At 31.0% G+C, this 21,297-nt stretch overlaps 1 protein-coding gene across 4 annotated transcripts in view; it reads right to left on the bottom strand.

Moving 5' to 3' along the window:
- LOC107444814 (uncharacterized) overlaps positions 1 to 13,853 on the bottom strand; it is a 35,558-nt gene extending 21,705 nt beyond the window's left edge. Inside the window, exons 1-4 of one of the 4 annotated variants that reach the window (XM_087150426.1) lie at positions 13,734 to 13,853; positions 12,658 to 12,749; positions 12,518 to 12,563; positions 493 to 713 (exon numbers count right to left, since the gene is read on the bottom strand). In XM_087150426.1, coding sequence (XP_087006552.1) covers positions 493 to 713; positions 12,518 to 12,546 — 250 coding nt within the window. In that variant the 5' untranslated portion in view covers positions 12,547 to 12,563; positions 12,658 to 12,749; positions 13,734 to 13,853. Of the gene's footprint in view, positions 1 to 492; positions 714 to 12,517; positions 12,564 to 12,657; positions 12,750 to 13,432 lie in introns of all 4 variants that reach the window. The other 3 variants (XM_087150429.1, XM_087150427.1, XM_087150428.1) reach the window with 3 other exon arrangements.
- Positions 13,854 to 21,297: the final 7,444 nt, after the last annotated feature.

Here is a 21,297-nt window from a genome sequence, read left to right as displayed (position 1 = left end):
CTAGGAACCAAATCAAGAACCCGACACTCGAAATTTTTGCTCTGTTACAATCGTACCCTGTTACAATTGACCCCACTCTCCCCTACTAATTCGTTTAAGAGAAGCGAAATTATTATCGACGCCAATAATGCTTAATTTATTTTGGTATTAAGTACTAACTGAAATAATAAAAATAATAATAAGCTATACACTCTAACTGATTCTGGATATAGTTAATCCTTATTTGGGTGAGATAAACTACTAAAATCGTGTTTTACTTAATTTAATAACGTAAAGTCACCGGGACGGTCAGCAAATAATAAATTCAAAAAATTTCATTATTTTAGCTTTATTAATTGTGTTGGTATATATCTTTTAATTTTTTGCAGGGTATCGTTATATTGCTGAGTATTGAAATATTGATTGCTTACTCCCCCCCCCCCTGAAACGAAGAACGGGTATTCAGCTAGTTTACAATTAAGAAAATAATAAAAAAAGGAATAAAGTGTGTACCGAATAAATTTCTGGTGGATTGCTGAACGCTGAATGGGGCGGAGGCATATTTTCTGTTGACTTTAAACTCTCGGATGAAGTCGACGTAGAGGAGGCTGGACATCCGTCCCAATCCAATGGCGATGAAATTAATGAGTAAAATAGACACTGCAATTGTCCAGGAGAGAGCACGATCTTTACCAATCCAGAAATTCTCTCTGCATATCCTTTTCTTCGTCCTGCTAAAATATGAAAGCTACATAAATTAGAGGCTTGAAAAGCAGCCGCCTCATAAAAAGTTCGAATCCCGCTTATGGCTTTTGTACTGCTTTTAGCTCGCACTAAAAGCTTGATTGACTTTCTATTCAATTCTTCTACTTTCGATTCAACAATTAGAGTAGATTATTGATGTAAAAGCAATTGTAAAGGGAATCTGTTGCTTAACGTCAGTGATTATTATTAAGTCCCCGACGATATTATTAGATTCTGTGTTATTAGGTGATGCTCTGCAGCTGTATTGTTTTTACGCAATCGAAACTGGTTTGCACTTGTTTACGCTCCTGTGTCAATTGGTTAACATTGTATAATGCAGTAAGTTAAAAATAAATACAACTAGGAAATATATAAAAAATCTCCTGAATAAAAAACCCATTATATATAAAAGTATTGCCTTATAAAGTATTGCCTATATTTTTATTTTAACTTGCCATTTTTTCAAAACAAACATTTATTAGCTTTTCTTCTTCAAATCAGTTTTGTTGTCGTCTTTATTCACGTCTTTTTTAAAGCACTCGAAACCTGGCTAATTTTTCCTTCTCAGTTATTTTTGAAACGACTGAGGATTATCAGGTATATGTATTTGTTTATTTTTTAATACGACGCACGCTCTCGACAGTTAAAAAAACCTTTTCGGAAGATTTTCAAATGTTTAATAACCACTTTTAAGAACCCTTTTTTTAAAAAAATATTTCAGACAGCAACTCGATTATATTGTAGGAAATAGAAAAATAATAAGTGAGCTGTGCTTAAAATTTTGGTATCCAAAAGATTTCCCGAAAACTCCTAGAGCTCCGAAGAACAGTTACAAGGGCCCTAAAAGCCAGAATTTTTTAAAACTGAAACAACAATAATTATTAAAAAAATTCCTCATTATTTTAATATTATGGTTGTTTATATGAACTTACTCATAAAAAAATTATCTGTGAAAAGTAGAAAAATTTTAAAATTTTTTTTATTTTAACAAGAAGAGGTTTTGCGTGGCTCTCCTTTACTCATGAAATTTTATATGTAAGAAGTCGTAAAATTGAAAAGAAAAATGTACTATTTTAAAAAATCGACGTTTAAAGAGGCTCCCTGAATTTCCAAACCACAACCATCTGGTTTTACTCTCTCCAAACTTCTACATCATAACCAGTACATATCTTTCGTCACATTACCGCAACCAGCACATAACTCTCTTCACATCACCACCAACAGGTGGACTTTCAGTCACTACACATTTAACTTTCACGTTCTGCGTACACACGCCACTTATTTTGCAACCACCAGCATCGAATTCTAGAAGTACCTCGAGCTCTCCAGCCGGCGCCTTAACCAACTGCGCTACCGAAGCGCCGACAGTTTTTTACGTGAAATATATCTCTTCTGTTTTTAAATATATTTTTAAAAAATTCCACACCAATTTCAAGTTAAATTTAATTTACATTTAAAGGCTTTGGAAAACGTACTCTCCTAGGAACATTGAGCCCATTGTGCAGCTTTAGTGCGACGTAAATTAACAATAACAATAACCTAGGAACATTGTTCAAATAAAATCTTGAATATCATTTTGATAACACCAAAATTCTAGTTTTTTAATATCATGCAAGTTCTCATCAATTAAAACGCCGTTTTGGAAGATTCTCAAATGATTAATAACAATCTCTAGAAGTTCCTTATTTAATAAAATATTTCAAACTACAGCAAAATTATAGTTTTTTTTAAGAATGCAAGTTCTCATGAATTAAAACGGCTTTTTGGAAGATTTTAAATGTTTAATAAGAGTTTCTAGAAATTCCTTTCTCAAAAAAATACTTCAATTTACAACATGGTTGAAATCTAATAAATTGCATCAAACCTAGTGAGCTGTGTTTAAAATAGTGCTATCAAAAAAACTTTTCCTAACGCAGCTCGAGTTCCGTAGAACGGTCACTTGAGCCCTGAAAGATAGGATTTTTTTTAACAGTAATAGCTGTAATTATAGCAAAAAAATCCTAATATGACACATTTGACAAGCACGCTCTGCATAATCATGCCAATTATTTTACGACCACCAGGATTGAACTCATTACCTCGAGCTCTCGCACAAGCAGTGTGGCCTTAACCGATTGCTCTATCGGAGCTCCGATAAAATTTGTAGTGTAGTATATAACTTCTGTTTTAAAATATATTTAAGAAAAATTGCTCACCATTTTCAAGTAAATTTAATTTACATTTAACTAAAGGTTAGGCTTTCCAAGGAACATTGTTGAAACTTTAATATCATTTTGATGACACCAAAATTGTTTTGTTGTTGTAGTTAATTTACGTCGCACTAGAGCTGCACAATGGGCTATTGGCGACAGTCTGGGAAACATCCCTGAGGATGATCCGAAGAAATGCCATCACAATTTTGATCCTCTGCAAAGGGTGTGGCGCCCCCGCTTCGGCAGCCCAAAGACCTGCACGCGAAGTTGAGCACTTTCCGTCAGAAAAGTTTAACGAGGACCCATACCGCACACCCTCGGTCCCTACGCAGACTGATCCAAGTCAGGACTAAAAAGAATAGAAGGGCTAGTTCACTCCGCTCTTAGAGCTGCAGCTACGATTTCCCTCCTCATGACGTCACTGTGTCCACAGATCTCGGAAGATCGCACGCAAAGATATTATGATAACTTTGCATCTTTCTCTTTGTAAAAATAAGTTAGACTTTTTCTGATAATTAGCTTTCAAACTTTACGTAATTAACACATTATTTCCATTCATAAGCATAGTTTAAAAAAACTTTCTTGGCCATTATATTAAAAAAATACCATTTTAAACTTATAAAAATATTTTACTAGTTGGCGAACATGACACTATAAATACTTTATTTTAAAAAGTTCAGTTTTAACTTTAATTATTAAGAAAACTGAAAACATATATCGACACTTTTTTATCTACATATTCTTTTATAACAACAAGTTGAGTTAAATTTAGAATCCCCGATTTTAAAATATGCCGTTAATAGCAATTTGTTCATACTTAATCATTAGGAAACATCAACCTTAAACGCTAATTACTGAAACGAAATAATAATTTAGGTTCATAATTACATTAGAAATTTTACAATTGTTTATAGATATTTAAATTTAAGATGATATAATTCATAGATATTTAAATTCAAGAGAATATAATTTTTAAATGAATCATAAATATTTAGAATAACTACATTAAAAAAATAAGTTATGAAATTAGGTGAATTTCAACTGTACACTATATATTTTATTTATACTTTTTACTTACGTTTTAATTTTCTTTGACTTTATCCATTTTTTAATTTTTTTCACATGCCTTTCTGTTTGAAGTAACGAGGCGATTTCTATTTAGATACCGTAAACCGGGGCGAGTCTACCCATTTTTTCAGTTTGTCAACTTTCAGGTGGTCAAACATTTGTAAATATTAAAGAAAAAAGGCTTTTAATAGGTGTTTCGGAATCGCTATTTATCCCTCTTTAAAGCTGTGAAATCGATTTTAGAAAATATTAACAGTTACGCTGTTACTGTATATTTTTATAGAACTGCTGACAAATCTCTCGTATGGGGCGAGTCTACCCATTCGACTAAAATGAATGTCAACATTGTAAATAATCAAATTTTGCTATTAAATTGTTATTTTAGTTACTAGATAGGATATTTATGAAGTAAAATTCATAACTTTATTATATATTCCATTTTTTTATTCATAAAATAACACAAATTGAGTATTTGATAAATTATCACATTTTGATCCCAGTTTTGTTTTTATAATCATTAACATTATAAAATAACATTTTTTTCTGATTATTGTTGATAAAAATAAATTAAAATTAATATAAATTTACAATTATCTTGAATTGTTATTTGTTTGGCTTTTATCCTTTGGATAGCTTTTTCCATCTCAGGTGGCATTTTTTTGTAACATTTAAATCCATTTGTTTTGCGAATATAGTTTCGAACCATCTGTAATAATAAATAATAATTTATTTAACTTGCATTAAATAAAAAAAGTTAATTTTGTAATTTAAAAATTGAAAAAATAGGTAAAATAAACATATTTTATATTTACATTTATATTTAACCTATAAATTTTCTTATTAATGATAAATTTATCAATGCAGAATTAAAATAATATACTCAAATTCATTTAAAATGACTTAATTTTAATAGAAACAAAGTTCTAAATTATATTATTATGCTTTATTAAAGCTAAATACGAATGGGTAGACTCGCCCCGCGAATTCTGGCTTTTTGTTTGAAACAGCAAAACTTACATTCTTTTTTTTTTCATATAAAATTAATGTAATCTTAGTCTTAGATAAGTTTATCACTTAACCAAAGTGAAAATAGTAATAATAATAATATACTTACGGAGCACCAACTAAAAGTTTGCTGATTTTCAATACAAATCTCTCAAAAGACGTTTGAACAGGTCGGTTAAAAAGACACCAAATAAATAAAAAACGGATCAAACTACTACAGCGCCATCTTCCTTAGAGTCTGAACTAAGTCCTCCGTCGGTAAAAATAATTTTATTTGCAATTTAAAATAGTGAAAATTAAATAAAACTAAAATGGGCAGACTCGCCCCGGTTTACGGTAACGAATTTTTATAAAAGTTCTTAACGATAGAAGAAACACATTGCTGTTTTATATTAACTGTGTCATTTCGGAATTCATTCTTTACATAGTTGTTCATTTACTTTAGGGAACACGTGGAAAATTATATTTTTCCTTTTGTTTTTCTATCAGAAGTTGCAATCGCGCAAACTGGCATTTCGTTAATAGTTTTAAAATTTTGTAAATTCACGACAAAAACTGAGGAAAGTCATTATAGAAAATAACAAATGTCTTAGAATATGTCACAAAAAGAAATGCTCCAATATTAGTTAGAGCTAGTAAGGCCGAATGCTCTGTTCTTGAAGTAAAAGCGCGAGCGTTGCGCCAAAGTGACGTCACTAGAGAAAATCGGAGGATTGGCGCGGCGAGAGTTTCTTCTAAGGAGTGAACCAGCCCTTCTATTCTCTTTAGCCCTGGATCCAAGTGGTCTCCCACCCGCGCACTGACCGCAGCCAGTGATGCTTGACTTCGGTGATCTTCTGGGAACCGTGTCTTAACGATCAGTCCACTGCGGGATCCAAAATTGTTTTAATAGCCCAACAGTTCATTTAGAGCATGGGTAGTCGAGTTTCATTCATATGAATGACGATGTTTAATAACAATTTTTAGAATTTCCTTTTTTTTTTTACCAATTGTCAAAAGTGGTCTTGTTTTTGGTTTGATGGCGTGGGCATCTTATTTGGACGTCATCACACATTTCAACTATGTTATAGCGTTGCCACTGTATGCGTTGCTATGGCGATCGCTGCTGTTTTTTTGAAATTTGTTTTCACTATTTTTAATGTATTTACATCAAAATAATTTAAAGTATTTTTATATTTTTTTATTATTCACTTATAATGACTGGCTTGACGATGATTTTAAGTTCTGAAGAAGGAAAAGTATTTTATGACGTCTTGAAACACGTACATAGGCAGGATATGAAAACCAATCCGACGTCAAACATTCATTGAGAGAGTTTTTGCAACCCCTGATTTGAAATGTTGTGGCGTTTAAGGGAGTTCATCCAGATAGAAAAAGCTTTTTACCAATGGGTAACCAGTGATTGTTATAAAACAATCACAATTTCTTTTTTCATAATCTTCTTTCAATACCGGAAAAGCACCAACAACTTCAAAGCTTTTAATCAAGGAAGAGGGTTATTAACAAATATTTTTTTTCATCGAAAACTTATTTGCATATTTAACTCTGCATGCTGTTATGAATGATGCATTTCACGGAGTAAAAGATATTATAATCTGTTGCAGAACTGTAATCGAATTTATCTGAAGCAGCCTTCTTCTGCGACCGCATGCAATCAGAATACTCTGATTGAATTTGAGCCCTAAAAAAACTACAAGTAAATCCGTATTTTCCTTGTCTGCTTTCAAACTGAATTCCCTCACTATCACATAAACAATCAATTTTAGACTGAAAAGACTTTTACACTTTTACTAAATAAAAACTAACACTTGGAAGTAAAATTTAAATGACATAAATGTAGTGAATCAGCTGATTTCGAATAATTTTTTTTTTTTTTTTTTTTTACCAAAATGTGTGTTGTCACTCTTCTTGTTACCCACCCCTTGTCAAAAATTGTCACGATGTTATGAAAAAATCCCTCTCTCCATTCCAAGAAAGACATCCTATGCAGCCGGCCTCTTTGGAATGCAATTTTAAAAAAAACTTTTTAGAGACTTAAATGAACAACCTAAACACGCTGAGAGCATATTTTACTTTTATCAAAAATTTATACGTAGAAAAAAAAAACTTATTCAGAACTTGAAGTAAAAGAAGGTTTTTCAATTAAAAAAGCGAATACTTTAATAAATTTAACCGATGGAATTCTGTTTGTGTCATCCAATAAAAATCGTATTTAAACCAAATGTTGTTTTGAGACTCTAGGGGGGGGGGGGAATCTACAACGGAACTGCATTTCTTTTCGACGCTTTGTCTGCACTGTTTTTAATATGCAACCTGCGTCGTAATTTTGATTTTTAAACATCTCATTAAATTTATATGCATTACGAATTGATTTATGTACATTTAAATCCTATGACATTTAGAACAAATAATTCATATAATTTCCTTATATACGCAGCTAAAAGTTTTTGGAGATACTTTATTAAAGCTCGTGAAACATTTAAAAGGAATACGTAAGAAAACGTATTAAGAAGGTACATTAAATTAAGTTAAACTAATACCTGCATTATTTATAAGAGTCCCGTGAAATTTAATTTCCATTGGTCCCGAGAACACATTTCAATGCAATGTCTCACAAAATTGTGCAATAAGGATGTTTACGCATATCTCACAAAATTGTGCATTAAGGATATTTATGCATGTCTCACAAAACTGTGCATTAAGGATGTTTACGCATATCTCACAAAATTGTGCATTAAGGATATTTATGCATGTCTCACAAAATTGTGTATTAAGGATATTTATGCATGTCTCACAAAACTGTGCATTAAGGATATTTATGCATGTCTCAAAAGATTGCGCAGTAGGGATATTTATGTATGTCTCACAAAATTGTGCATTAAGGATATTTATGCATGTCTCAAAAGATTGCGCAGTAGGGATATTTATGCATGTCACATAAAATTGTGCATTAAGGATATTTATGCATGCCTCACAAGACTGTGCATTAAGGATATTTATGCATGCCTCACAAGACTGTGCATTAAGGATATTTATGCATGTCTCACAAAACTGTGCATTAAGGATATTTATGTATGTCTCACAAAAATGTGCATATATGAGGAAAGATTTCTTCACACAATCTATAAATTTATGGAAGAAAACAAGTTTTGATAATATGAAAATTTTTTAAGATAAATTTAAGTGAATTGAATGAATAATATGACATTTCTTTAAATCATTATAGAATGAATCACATAAATTTGAACGTTTTTGAGCCTATGTTTGTTTGGAAACAGTAAAGCAATAAAATTGTTCAGGTACTTTTAGTATAATAGCTATCTTAGAATAATAGGGATAGTGACTGCTTTAGCAACATATTTCAGTTGCTGCAAAACTTTAATCGGCTTAAAATCCTGGTGGTGAATTCTATTCATAATAAGGATAATAATTGGGTGTTTACTAAGAAGTCAAAAATGCACGCGTTTCTCTGCAAATTATACATAATTGTAAAATGTTCAGTTATTGTATTTTATGAATAAATTATCTTTTAATTCATGAATTCCAAAGCGAAATGTATTGATCTAAGTTAGAAGTTAATTATTAAAAAAGTGATGAGCATAAATTTAATGTTTTACAGATGCTTTCATATTTACATACTGGATACTCTGAAATGAAATTTCGCAAAACTTACAGTAGTTTTGCAAAATTTCAATATTTGGCACAACTGCTACATTTTAACATGAACAATAGAGTGAAACATTTCAAGTTTGACCCCTACTATCAAAGGCCGATAATTTGTTCTATAGAATAAAAGGGAGAAAAACCTTTGTAACCTGTTTATATATCATGTTGATCACCGAAATAAATTAAACGGATCTATTATTATATGTCATTCATAAATAGACTTTCTACTCTATCATGTTATGCTGATGAATTTCACTAAAACTTTTAAAATAGTATTAAAAGCTAATTTTTATTTTTTCACATTTGTCGTAAATGTATTGCAAATCTACTATATGTAAAGACTGTGAATAAGTATTATAAAATAAAACCGAAAATATTGAAATAATTGTATATGTATTTAAAAAAAATGATTTAAAATAAATAATGAACTTGCATCTTTACCACACCATAACCGGTCAAATAACCGTTTAAGAACTTTTGCATCGAAAATGCGCTTATCATCTTATCGTTTTTGCACATTTGACTTCATGACTTTTTCTAACAATTATATACAGTTAATATTCTATTATTATTATTATTATTATTGTTTGTATTTGGTTTATTTCGAACTAGCCGCAAAGGCGGCCAGCTGTCCGCCGCGCTAAAGGTTTCCACAAATAAAGTTTTTTAAAACATAGCAGGAAATCTGAAGATTAGTGGACAATTAAAGTGTTTCTGTCCTGCAATTTTGTCTTCATATCCAGTTCTGCTGCAGATGTGTTATAGCTCTTGAGGATGTTTGAAGATGTAACTTTGCTATGGTAACCTGACCTATAATATAACTATCAGGTGGAGACTTGTTTTTTTTTCTTAAAAAAAGACCTCAGAAATTGTAAAAGCATACAAAAGTTGCTTTAAATACATGAAAAGAACACGAAAACGAATTAATTTTTTATGGTATCTATTTCTCTATAATTTTTTTATGGTATCAATTTCTATTTCTATATCGCTACAAAAATTAACGTCGGGTAGACTATATTTGAGGGTGCCCCTTGATTCTCGCCAAGTTGTGATCGCCAAGCTGGGCGATGTTGAAACCCAATCGTGATTCTCAACGGTTTAGATTTTAGCGTTATTAATGTTCAACGGTATACGTAATTTCAGAGGTCCATTAGTTCTTCGTTAGATACCGGCTGGTAAGGTTACTTTTACTTCTGGTCAATAAGATCGAACGTATGTGGGCAGTCATAAAAAGGGACTTTATAAAAAAATGTCATCACCAGTTCGGTACCACAAACACCATTTTCGATTCATATTTCGCCGAATTTATGTGACGATGGAGGTACACAGATTCTATTCACGATAAATTTAGACAGTATCTAACTGTTATTAGATAATTCTGTGCACCTAAATCTGAGAATATTCAAGCTTAATGAAGAAGTGAGTTGTTGTTTTTTTCCTTTTCTTTCTGCACCTACTCCATTAATTTTTGCTTCGATTCAAAATCCTTTTTATTGGATTTATTAATTTTGCTTATATTGGGTTCATTGCAAGCTTTATCCGATGTTTTGTTGAAATTTTCCAATGTTTTTTGAAATATCATTATGTTTCGGCCGTCATTTCTGTTACCACGGTGTTCCGCGCAAACAGGAATAGCGCCAAACATAAGTCACCAATTTCGCCAAGGGGCATCCTCAAGTATAATTTTCCCTTATCGTCTTCGCTTAAGAAAAAAAAAAGAGAGTGGAAAGAAGAAGAAAAACTTATTATAATAATTATGAACAGCGATAAATATATCAAAGCGTAGCGTTCTATTTACGTATCTAATATGTTGCCACATTTTTAGTACAAAAGTTAAAGTTTTATCCACTTTGTTAAATGTAAACTAATGCGAACCTTACAATTAAATTATTAATTCCTTCGTATATTATTGGTTTAAGTTGTCGAAAATTAATGTTTCATTTGTAAGGTTCGCATTAGCATAAGAGATATGCATTTTTTAATAGTTTTTTGAATATGGCTCTTTGAAGACGAAAAAGCATAGATTTTCTTACAAAATGACTTATAACTAAATAACTAATCCAAATTTTTAAAAAAGAAAAAAAATACTTCTTCATTATGTCAAAACACAATTATGTGCCGAGTTTCGTGCCTGGGCGAGGCTTCTGGGGCGATATATTGTGATTACAGACACACACACACAGTCGCGTTTATTATTATGTATAGATGTATAGATAATACTTGTCGTATACCTATTTCTACCACAACAGGTCATATGACCGGGAGAACAATTTATTGCTTTATAAGGCGATCGGATAAGAAATGACAATGTAAAACGTGTTCAACGTATTGCATTCGATGAGTTGCACATTTCTGCAAAGATTGTTGCGTAATGAGTCAAAATCACTGCAAATTCCAAGAAAGTACCTAAAATTTTAGATGGGCATTTTTGTGTCAGAACAAGTGACAAAAACTAAATGTTTTGGTCAGTAGCTTATATTTTATGTGGATAGCTTTACTTCATTTCTAACTAACAGTTAGTTTTTACCCAGAAAAATGTCGAAACAATCAAGACAGCACAAGTTCTTATAAGAAATAATTTTAATTCAAAGAATGATTATAATTCTTATAATTATAAGAATAATCATAAGAATTATTCTTATAAGAATAATTATAATATTTATGGAAATAATAATAACTAGAACTTGCCGAAAATGTACAATAGAACCACCCTGTATATGTAAAAAATACGTTGAGTAAAGAATTAAAAATTCTTTGTGTTTGTAATACATAAAAATTGGCAATTTTGTTCCATTATAATAAAGATTTTTTAGTTTATTTCCGTCCTAACATCCATATTTCATACATTCAATCAAGAAACATTCATTTGACCGGCTATGGTAGAAATAGATATACACCAAGTGTTGGTATGTTTAGTGTTAAACTGTTGTTGTGTTGCTACACATGCAAATATCAGCAAACCTGCTTTGAAATGAAGCTGGTATTTAAGACAGAGGGTGGACATCTTGTTTTACACACTGGTGCCATCTATGGCTAAAAATACGATTTTGCGACACACAAGTCGTTCCACAACAGGGGTCCGTTTAGAAGAAATTTGGGTCCGTTAACGGACCCTTCTCAAAATATCTTTTCATAAAAACGGACCCTTCACAAAATATTTTAACTTAAAAACGAACCCTTCACAAAATGACTTTTCTTTTAATCGGACCCTTCACAAATTTGTTTATCTTCATTATTATTTTCTTAATCGAATAAACCCTTCCCAGGGCAGAAAACAAGAAAGATGGATGTGAACGAATTAAATTTTGTCTTCGGCAGACGATTCTTCCATTATTCGTCCGTAATGAATATTCTGCGTTCAGCTGTATAGGCTAAATACCAAATACTATTTGTATGTTGCATCTCTTAATTTAGAAACAGCAATTGTTGTTTATTTTTTAAAATTTAATTTTTTTAATAATCATTTTACAGTGTTGAGCATAATCTTGTATGTCTTTACAATTTAAAAACTCCTTGAAAAAGTTTTTTTTTTTGTTGCAATAACGGACCCTATTTGCACAAATTCATAAAAGCGGACCCTGGTTGAAAGAATGTGAGTAATTTTTTTCACAATTTCACGAAAAACGGACCTTTCACAAAATGTCTGGACAGACCCCTGCACAAGGAGGACTCATTCACACACCTCTCATCCTTGATTTGAACGATCCATCTCAGATACGGTACACCCAAAGCAAAATGGGAGGACTTTGTGACCACGATATATTTAGCATGCACTTCGGATGTCCTAAACTAATCAGTTCATACTTCATTTAATAAAAGTTGAGGAAAGGCAGAAAGGAAGGTTTGAATAAGAGTTTTCTTACCTTTCAATCAGTGGTTCTGATAAATTCATAACTTCCTTCCTTTCGACTGCAAATATACAAAACAAATAATTAACAAAGGAAAGTGATTATTCGGAAAGGGACAAATTCTATCCCATTCTAATAAATAACTAAATTCGTACCCGTTTTCAGACCCTCAATCAGTTGCCGAGACACTCAAAAGTAAGAACCCTACATTCACATTCGTTTTATGTTCAATGACTTTTTACATCCACTAAAATAAAATAAAAATAGGAATGTGTAAGAAAACTTAATGATATTAAAATTCATGCTTTTAGGAAAAATTTAAGAAAGCATCAACAAGTTCTAACTTTCAAATCACAGAATAAAGACCCTAAATAATAATTAAAACATAAATGCCAATGAGGATAGGAAAAAAAATGCAGTAGATTTTATCAAATAATATAAATTTCATGATAGCTGTTACAAAATATTCTAAACATTCTTTATAAAGGGAATTTTAAGGTTTCTTATTGCGATCAAAATACGAAATTTTATTGCAACACTGACTATAAATTGTCTGCAATATTTTCCATTTATGAATGGCATTAAACGATTTTGAATTTTTTTTATATTATTAACTTTAACTTTTTCTTAACTTTTTATTTTAAACAGTAATAAACAAGTAAGTCATTATTGATAATTAAAACATTTTATAATTAAAAAAATAGTTCTGATCAAAAATGAACTGAAATTTTTAGAAAAACAATAAGTTTTAAGCTAATTACTATACGTGAGACTTGCTTCATTACGTACTAATAATACTTATTTAAATATCCAAGTTGGCAATAGATTGTATAATAATTCGATGCCAATAGGGATTTTTTTTCGAAAACTTATTCAATTTTAGGTGAATTTACTAAAATATTCAAAAAACAGGAATTTTCTTTATTTTACCAGAAACCCAGGAGAAAATGTCAAAATTACAGTAGTCGACTGGTAAATCCATTAGAGTTGGCAGTTGCGTTAAAATTAATAATTTAAGCAAGGAAAGAAATCTGCTTTTTTCTAAAGAACAAGCGTAATTTTTCCAAATTTATAAAAATTACTATTAATAATCACATTTATTCTTCCAAACTTTCTAATAAGCTCTGTTTTGTAATGCTAAAAATCCATCTGAATTCATTGGCCCCTCGTCATTGCAATAAAACAATAAAACATAGTAAAGAAAAAAGAAACATGTAGCATATAGTCTTACCGTTGAAAATAACAGCTGAGATGTTATTTCAATTAATGCTTTCATAATGCCTGTTCTTCCTAAGAGAGCGGAACCGGTTCCTTATGTAAGTTAAGATATTGAAATGACAAAAGTCGAAAAGGAACAGAGAGATGAAGGAAGAAAAAAAACTTTCTCCTTGAAAGCTTCTTTTTTTTTCCTTCCATCTCGATTATTAATGAGAAGAATCAGATGATCAGGTGAAGCGTTTTATTTATCATGATTGATCTCTCATATTACATAATCATTCATCAAAACATTTCTTCTGAACTGGTGTAAGAAATTAGACTGAAATTTGAAATTTTTCAGACTGTGTCGATTATCTCTAGAACTACTGAACTTATTTTAATGAAATTTGATCTGTACAACATACACCACATAGTCTTACACAGGATGGTATGAAATAGCCGCGCAGGATAATTCAGGAACAATTGATACTACCTTATTTCAAGTATGAAATCACAGACCTGTATATCTGTAAGAATACTCATTTTCTTCTTTTTGTTCATTCTGCTGTTTCATACCTTCCTACTCCAAAGAGTGTTACTCACAATCACATGCTAGGCCGGAATAGCCTGTGGGTGCCGGGCCCATGTCCAAGAGTTCGTGGGTTCGGTCCCCGCCGGTCGAAGACTCCCCGTGTATTAAATAGTGACTGATGCACGTTAAATCTGTCAAGTCTCAAAGTCCTCCATGTTCCCATAACAAATCAATACCTCTGGGGGTACCGATCCAGGAGTTTCCTTATCTTCTGGATTGGTTCAAAATGGCAAGGCTACGGCGTTAGTAGCCGTAAACCCAAAAATTGGGTCGGCTGTTCAACGGCGGTCATAAAAATAAAATCATGTGCGTGCGTATTACGATTTTTGAATGGTTTTTTGTTCAGTATTGTAGCAATGTATGTTGTACAGATCAAATTTCATTAAAATCGGTTCTGTAGTTCTGGAGATAATCGACACAGTCTGAAAATTCCCTTCATTTCTGACACCAGTTGTATAATGAGTTCATTTGAAATCGTTTCAAGCTACCACCTAACAATTAAATTAGGATATTTTTTAACACACATTTTTTGTTTGAATCACATAAAATTTAAAAGTCCTGGTCCCAAAGAAAAAATACAGAAATTAGAAAAAAAGAAATGAACTTTGGAGTTTTGAAATAGGATGGGAGGATGGCGTCCTGAATATCAGAATAAAAGTTCTCATCGATGAAGGGTTTCGGGGGTATTTATGTCGTATTTAAAAAAATCGACTACATACCTTTTCATTTAAACAGATCACAAAAATTAAAGGTTTCAGCAAAACTGTTTAAAGAACAAAATAGTCTATAGGGGAGAGTGGGGTCAATTGTAACATTTTTTACTTAACTATTTTTAACTAACAAAAAATCCAATATATTATTAGTATTAATTGACAGACGAGTAAAGTAGACTATCCTCTACTAGAAAAAAAAATAAATACCGGATTTTAAATGTATTATATTAGTTATTAACAATTTTTGACAGTCGTGCACTTGTTACAATTGTCCCCACTTACGGGGTCAATTGTAACAGTTCATAAATTCAACTAAAACATAGTTAATTATACATATTACCATAGTTGTGATATATTTTTTTATTGATCAAAATAGTAGTGATATTTTAGGAGTAAAAATAATAATGAGCAGAGTCCTAAAGAGTTAAACTTTTAACTTTAAGGGTTTAAAATTTTTAATTTATGCTGTGAAAGGTGACACATGAAATAATGCACATGCAACATAATATAAATGATATAGGAAACTATTGGTGGCTCTTAAAGAGTTAAGTAATGGTTTGTAAACATAAGGTTATTTATTTTCAGCTGTTACAATCGTCCCTTTACTTATTGTTACAATCGTCCCCAAGACGCCATTTCAGCTTCATTTGTTAAAAACATTGCTAGTTAATTAACAAAACTAATTCTTTTTTATTGAAATGTTAATTAAGGTGTCCACTTACATATTCGGTTAATAATTTTTATTTGTTTAAACAAACTTACTTTGTTACAATATAATATTCTAATACCAAAAAAAGTACTTACGTAGCTTGAAAATATCTTTTGTGATGTAGCTCTTTCAAAAGTACATTAAAATGGTTGCCAGTAGGGGTGTACATGTAGATTTATTAAATACACCTTGTGCGCCACCTAGGAACCAAATCTAGAACCCGACACTCGAAATTTTAGCTCTGTTACAATCGTACCCTGTTACAATTGACCCCACTCTCCCCTACTAAATACAGTCCTTACCCTACTATTAGACTCACTATATAAGATGCTATGTGAAATTATAATTATCAGGTGATACTATACAGCTGTATTGCTTTTACGCAACTGAAACTGGTTTGCATTTGTTTGCGCAACCTGTATATTAATGGGTTAACATTGTAATGCAATGCATTAAAAACAAATACAAATAGGAAGTATATAAGTAAACAAATCTCCCGAATAAAAACCCATTACATGTATGTTTAAATATAAAAGTATTGCCTATAAATTCGTGCAAAACATCTCATTATAAAAAATTAAAAAAACAGTGCGCCTCATAATTTGATCTCATTATTATAATATACTAATATAATACCTGATATAATAAATATTCTATATTTATATAATATATCGTCTGATTTATCCGATCGTCGAATTTATATTATATATCGTCTGATTTATCCGATCGTCGAATTTATATTATATATCGTCTGATTTATCCGATCGTAGAATTTATATTATCTATCGTCTGATTTAACCCATTGATACAGCAACGTAAACAAGTGCAAACAGTGTCGTAAAAGCAATAAAGCTGTATAGAGTATCATTTGATAATTTAGATTTCACATAGAATCTTAGAGTGCGTCTCATAATTTAGATAGGGATAGTAGAATAGATTTTTGAAAATGAATTTTAGCGATCAAAAAAGGCAATAACTATTTAATCAACAATAATGTATCGATAAAAATGACTCAGGATGTAGAAGGGACTGCAAAATTTTATATGCGTGTGATTTCTCAGAGATGCGTCTATGTGACTTCCCTTGGTCACACGGACCACATCTAGGCTGTAGTTCATTTCATTCTGAAGCATTTTTGCGGTCACAGAGGCAAGCGCATTACAAATGCGTCAAATAAATTGTTTTCCCTTTTCAACTTTTGTTTATCGATTTTTATTCTAGTTTTTTCCTAAAACAATTATATTTTAATTTTATAACCGTCGTTGAACAGCCGACCCAATTTTGGGTTTACGACTACTAATATTCAACTCATTAGCCTAGTAATTTTGAACCAACCCAGAAGACAAGGAAACTCTTCGATCAATACCCCAGAGATATGATTTGTTATTGGAACATGGAGGACCTTGTGACTCGACAGATTTAACGCGCATCAGTCAAAATTTACTACACGAGGAATCTTCGGGCAATGGTTGTTCTAAAACAATTTGTTTTATATAACCGACGTTGAACAGCCAACCCCCCAATTTTTGCGTTTCCGACTACTAATGTTCAACTGTAACTTCTTGTTAACTGCCTAATTTTGAACCCAATCAAGAAGACAAGAGAACTCCTGGATAAAGTAATGGAAGAAATTTGCCTTAGCTGGATCATTACCCTTAGAGGTATGGTTTGTTGTGGGTGCATTAAAGACTTTATGACCCGACAGATTTAACGCGCATTAGACACCATTTACTGAACGGGAAGTCATCGAAGATCAAACCCACGACCTCTTGGACATGGGAACAGTGCTCTACCAACCAGGCTATACAGGCCCTAAAATTTCAATCCTAAAACGATTGAAGAACTCCTCCGCTTGCATCGGCGAATGCACAAATGCTTCAGAATGTATGGCGTAAAACGTACTACCGCTTAGATGTTGTTCATGTTCAAACAACTGCCGAATTTTTTTTTAAATACAAGACTTCAAATTATTCTTAAGTACTAACACCTTCGGAATTTCTCTAAGTCCAATCAGTTTAAAAATATTGCTAAGTCAAATATACCTCAAAATATTTCTAAGTAACAACAACGTCAGAAATTTTCAAAGTTCAAACAACTTCAGAATTTTTCTAAGTGCAAGACTTCATAATATTTCTAAGTTTAAAAACCTTCCGATTTTTTCAAAGTCCATGCAGTTTAAAAATAATGCTGTCAAAAAAATCTCGAAATATTTCTAAGTAACAACAACGTCAGAAATTTTCAAAGTTCAAACAATTTCTGAATTTTTCTAAGAGCAATACTTCAAAATATTTCTGAGTCGAAACACCTTCTGATATTTTTCTAAGTCCATTTTAGTTAAAAAATATTGCTAAGTCAATGCCTCAAAATATTTCTAATTACGAAAAACTTCAGAAATCTTCTAAGTTCAAATAACTTCTGAATTTCACAAAGTTCATTCAGTTTAAAAATATAGCTAAAATATTTCTAAATACAGAAAACTTCAGAAATTTTCAAAGTCCAAACAACTTCAGAATTTTTCTAAGAACAATGCATCAAAATATTTCTAAGTTCTAAAACCTTTTTCATTTTCTCAAAGTCCAATCCGTTTAAAAATATTGCTAAGTCTTATTAACCTCAAAATATTTCTAAATACCAACAACGTCAGAAATTTTCAAAGTTCAAACAACCTCTGAATTTTTCTAAGTACAAGGCTTCGAAACATTTCTAAGTCTAAAACCCTTCTGATTTTTTCGAAGTAAAATTCAGTTTAAAAATATTGTTAAGTCAAATATACCTCAAAATATTTCTAAGTAACAACAACGTCTGAAATTTTCAAAGTTCAAACAATTTCTGAATTTTTCTAAGTACAAGGCTTCAAAATATTTCTAAGTACAAACACCTTCTGATATTTTTCAAAGTCCATTCAGTTTAAAAATATTGTCTAATAAATCTCGAAATATTTAAGTAACAACGTCAGAAATTCTAAATTCGTTTCTATTTTCAAAGTTCAAACAACTTCTGAATTTTTCTAAGTGCAATACTTCAAAATATTTCTTAAAATTTAGACTTTAAAAATTTCTTGAATAAAAAAACGGATATAAAAGGAATAGTATAAGTTTGCACTGATTAAAATTTTCAAATTATTTGGACTTCTTGAAAATTTCTTGAAGTTCAAATAAAGTCTACTTATAAATTTTTTTGACTTGTTTGGATTAAGAAATATTATTGAGAGCACTTTAAAACACTTTTCTAATTACAAACAATTTGAAAATTTTTGACGTCTAAACTTCTGCGACTCATATACCCATTTTTTTTGAATTTCAATTTTTGTATATTGTTGGAAAATTTTTCTGGTTGGAAAAAATGGGTATATTAAGTAATTGCAGAAGGTTGGACTCAGAAAAATTTTCATATTGTTTGGACGTAAGTATTTTGAAGATATTTGACCCTTTCAATTTTGAAACATTTTAATTAGTCGTGGCAAATGTAATTGTCTTTTAAATGGTTTGGACTATTGAACGATTTTTAAATTGTCTAGGCTTAGAAAAGCGTTTGAAATTGGATATGAATCTGTTTGTTCTCGGATAAATTTTTAAATATATTAAACTTAGAAATATTCTGAAGTTATAACATAAAAATTTTTTGAAGTTACTGAAAAGATGGATATCCTAGAACAGGGGTGGCGAACCTTTATACACCAACGTGCCATTTTTTCTAAAAAATTGTTCGATGAGGTCATAGACGTGCCGTCAAATAATTTTGACTTCGTGATTATTGGGAAAATAATACTAAATACTATCAACTCAAAACTCTTTATTTACATTGAAAAAAAATTTTTTTTGCAATGTCTCAGTTACACGCGTAATTCACCTTAAAGTAACATCAGTGTGACTTCTGTTGTTGCAGATTAGATGATAAATAACTTATATTAGGTTGTAAGATGATAGTTTAAGCGGGACTGTTATTTTTTTTGCTAGTTATTTATTGTTAGTTTGTTTTTTATGGTTATTAATTGATTTTTTTAGCATTAATTGTTAATTTTTTTTAATAATTGTTTATTATTTTGTGTGTTTTTTGTGAATTTTAATTTAATTGTTACATATGTTTCATAGTGTAATAACATTTGTGTATAAACAAATGTGATCGGTGGCGTGCCCGAAATATTGTGTCGGGTGCCATAAATGGCACGCGTGCCATTGGTTCGCCATCCCTGTCCTAGAAGTACTAAAAATAAGGACTTGGAAAAATTACATGAACTGAAAAATATATTTGAATGGTTTTGGAACTGTACTTAGAGTAGTTTTCAATTTTTTTCGGCTTCTAAAGTTTATTGAACTGAGAAAATTTCGTGAAGTTAAAAAAAAATTGACGTCCTAAACTTAAAAATAATTAAAGAAAAAATCTAGCATATATGGAGAAGTAGAAAGTTTAAATAAGAATAATACCTGAAGTTATTTAACCATAGTTTCCTGTTTGTATTTGAAAAAAAAAAAAAAGAAATATTTGAAATTTTTTAAATTTTTCTTAAAAAAATTTTAATATTTCCTAGAAAATGTTTTCAATTTTCTAAACTTAAGAAATATTTTATTTTGAAAAAAAATTATTTTTACTTAGAAAAATTGTCAAATTGTTTGAATGTAAAAAAAATTTCAAATTATTTGGATTGAAAAATATTTTGAAATTGTTTGAACTTTGAGAATTCCTTGAATTAAAAAAGAAATTGTATTTAGAAAATTTTTAAATTTTCTTGAATTGTCTTTCCAATTTTCTCAAATTGGAAAAAAAAATTGATTGTACTTAGAAAATTTTTCAAAGTGTTTGATCTTTGAAATAAACTGTAGTTTTTTTTAACTTGCAAAATATTTGAAGGTATTCGGACTTCTTGAATTAAAAAAAAAACAGCTATATGTGTATCAAATTGTTGGGTTTTTGAAGTTGCTCGGAAAAACAAATTCAAACAACTTTATATTGTTAATCAAACCCACAATCCTTTAATTGGTGCTTGAAACCACTATCATTTGATCAACGACCCGCAGTGGACTAATCGTTAAGACACGGCTCCCAACAGATCACCGAAGTCAAGCATCACTGGCTGCGGTCAGTGTGCGGGTGGGTGACCACTTGGATCAGTCTGCTTAGGGACGGAAGGTGTGCGGTATTGGTCCTCGTTTAACTGTTTTACCGTAAAGAGCTCAATTTCGCGTGCAGGTCGTCTGGCTACCGATAAGCGGGGGTGCCATCCCCTCTGCAGAGGATCAAAATTGTGATGGCATGTCTTCGGATCATCCTCAGGGATGTTTCCCAGACCTTCACCAATAGCTCATTGTGCAGCTCAAGTGCAACGTAAATGAACTACAACAACAGCAATGTAAAAAATAGCAAACCGGAAGAAAGTTAGAAAAATTCCTTTGTATCCTTCCACTATGTTATGCTTACGAGGTGGTGTATGAGGAGGTTTAGTATATTCTAAGAAGTTTTATTTTTGTAATATTTTCTGCAATTTATAAATTTTAACAGATCGTTATCCTAAAATAAATTTACGAAATTAATATTGTTGTTGTTGTTGTTCATTTACGTCGCACTACAGCTGCACAATGGGCTATTG

The sequence above is a fragment of the Parasteatoda tepidariorum genome, chromosome 1 (assembly GCF_982258835.1).
Source record: "Parasteatoda tepidariorum strain Cologne lab strain chromosome 1, Ptep-v5.0, whole genome shotgun sequence".
Lineage (NCBI taxonomy): Eukaryota > Metazoa > Arthropoda > Arachnida > Araneae > Theridiidae > Parasteatoda > Parasteatoda tepidariorum.
The sequence above is the reverse complement of the archived record's forward strand: the minus strand, read 5'-3'. Positions and strand labels throughout refer to the sequence as shown.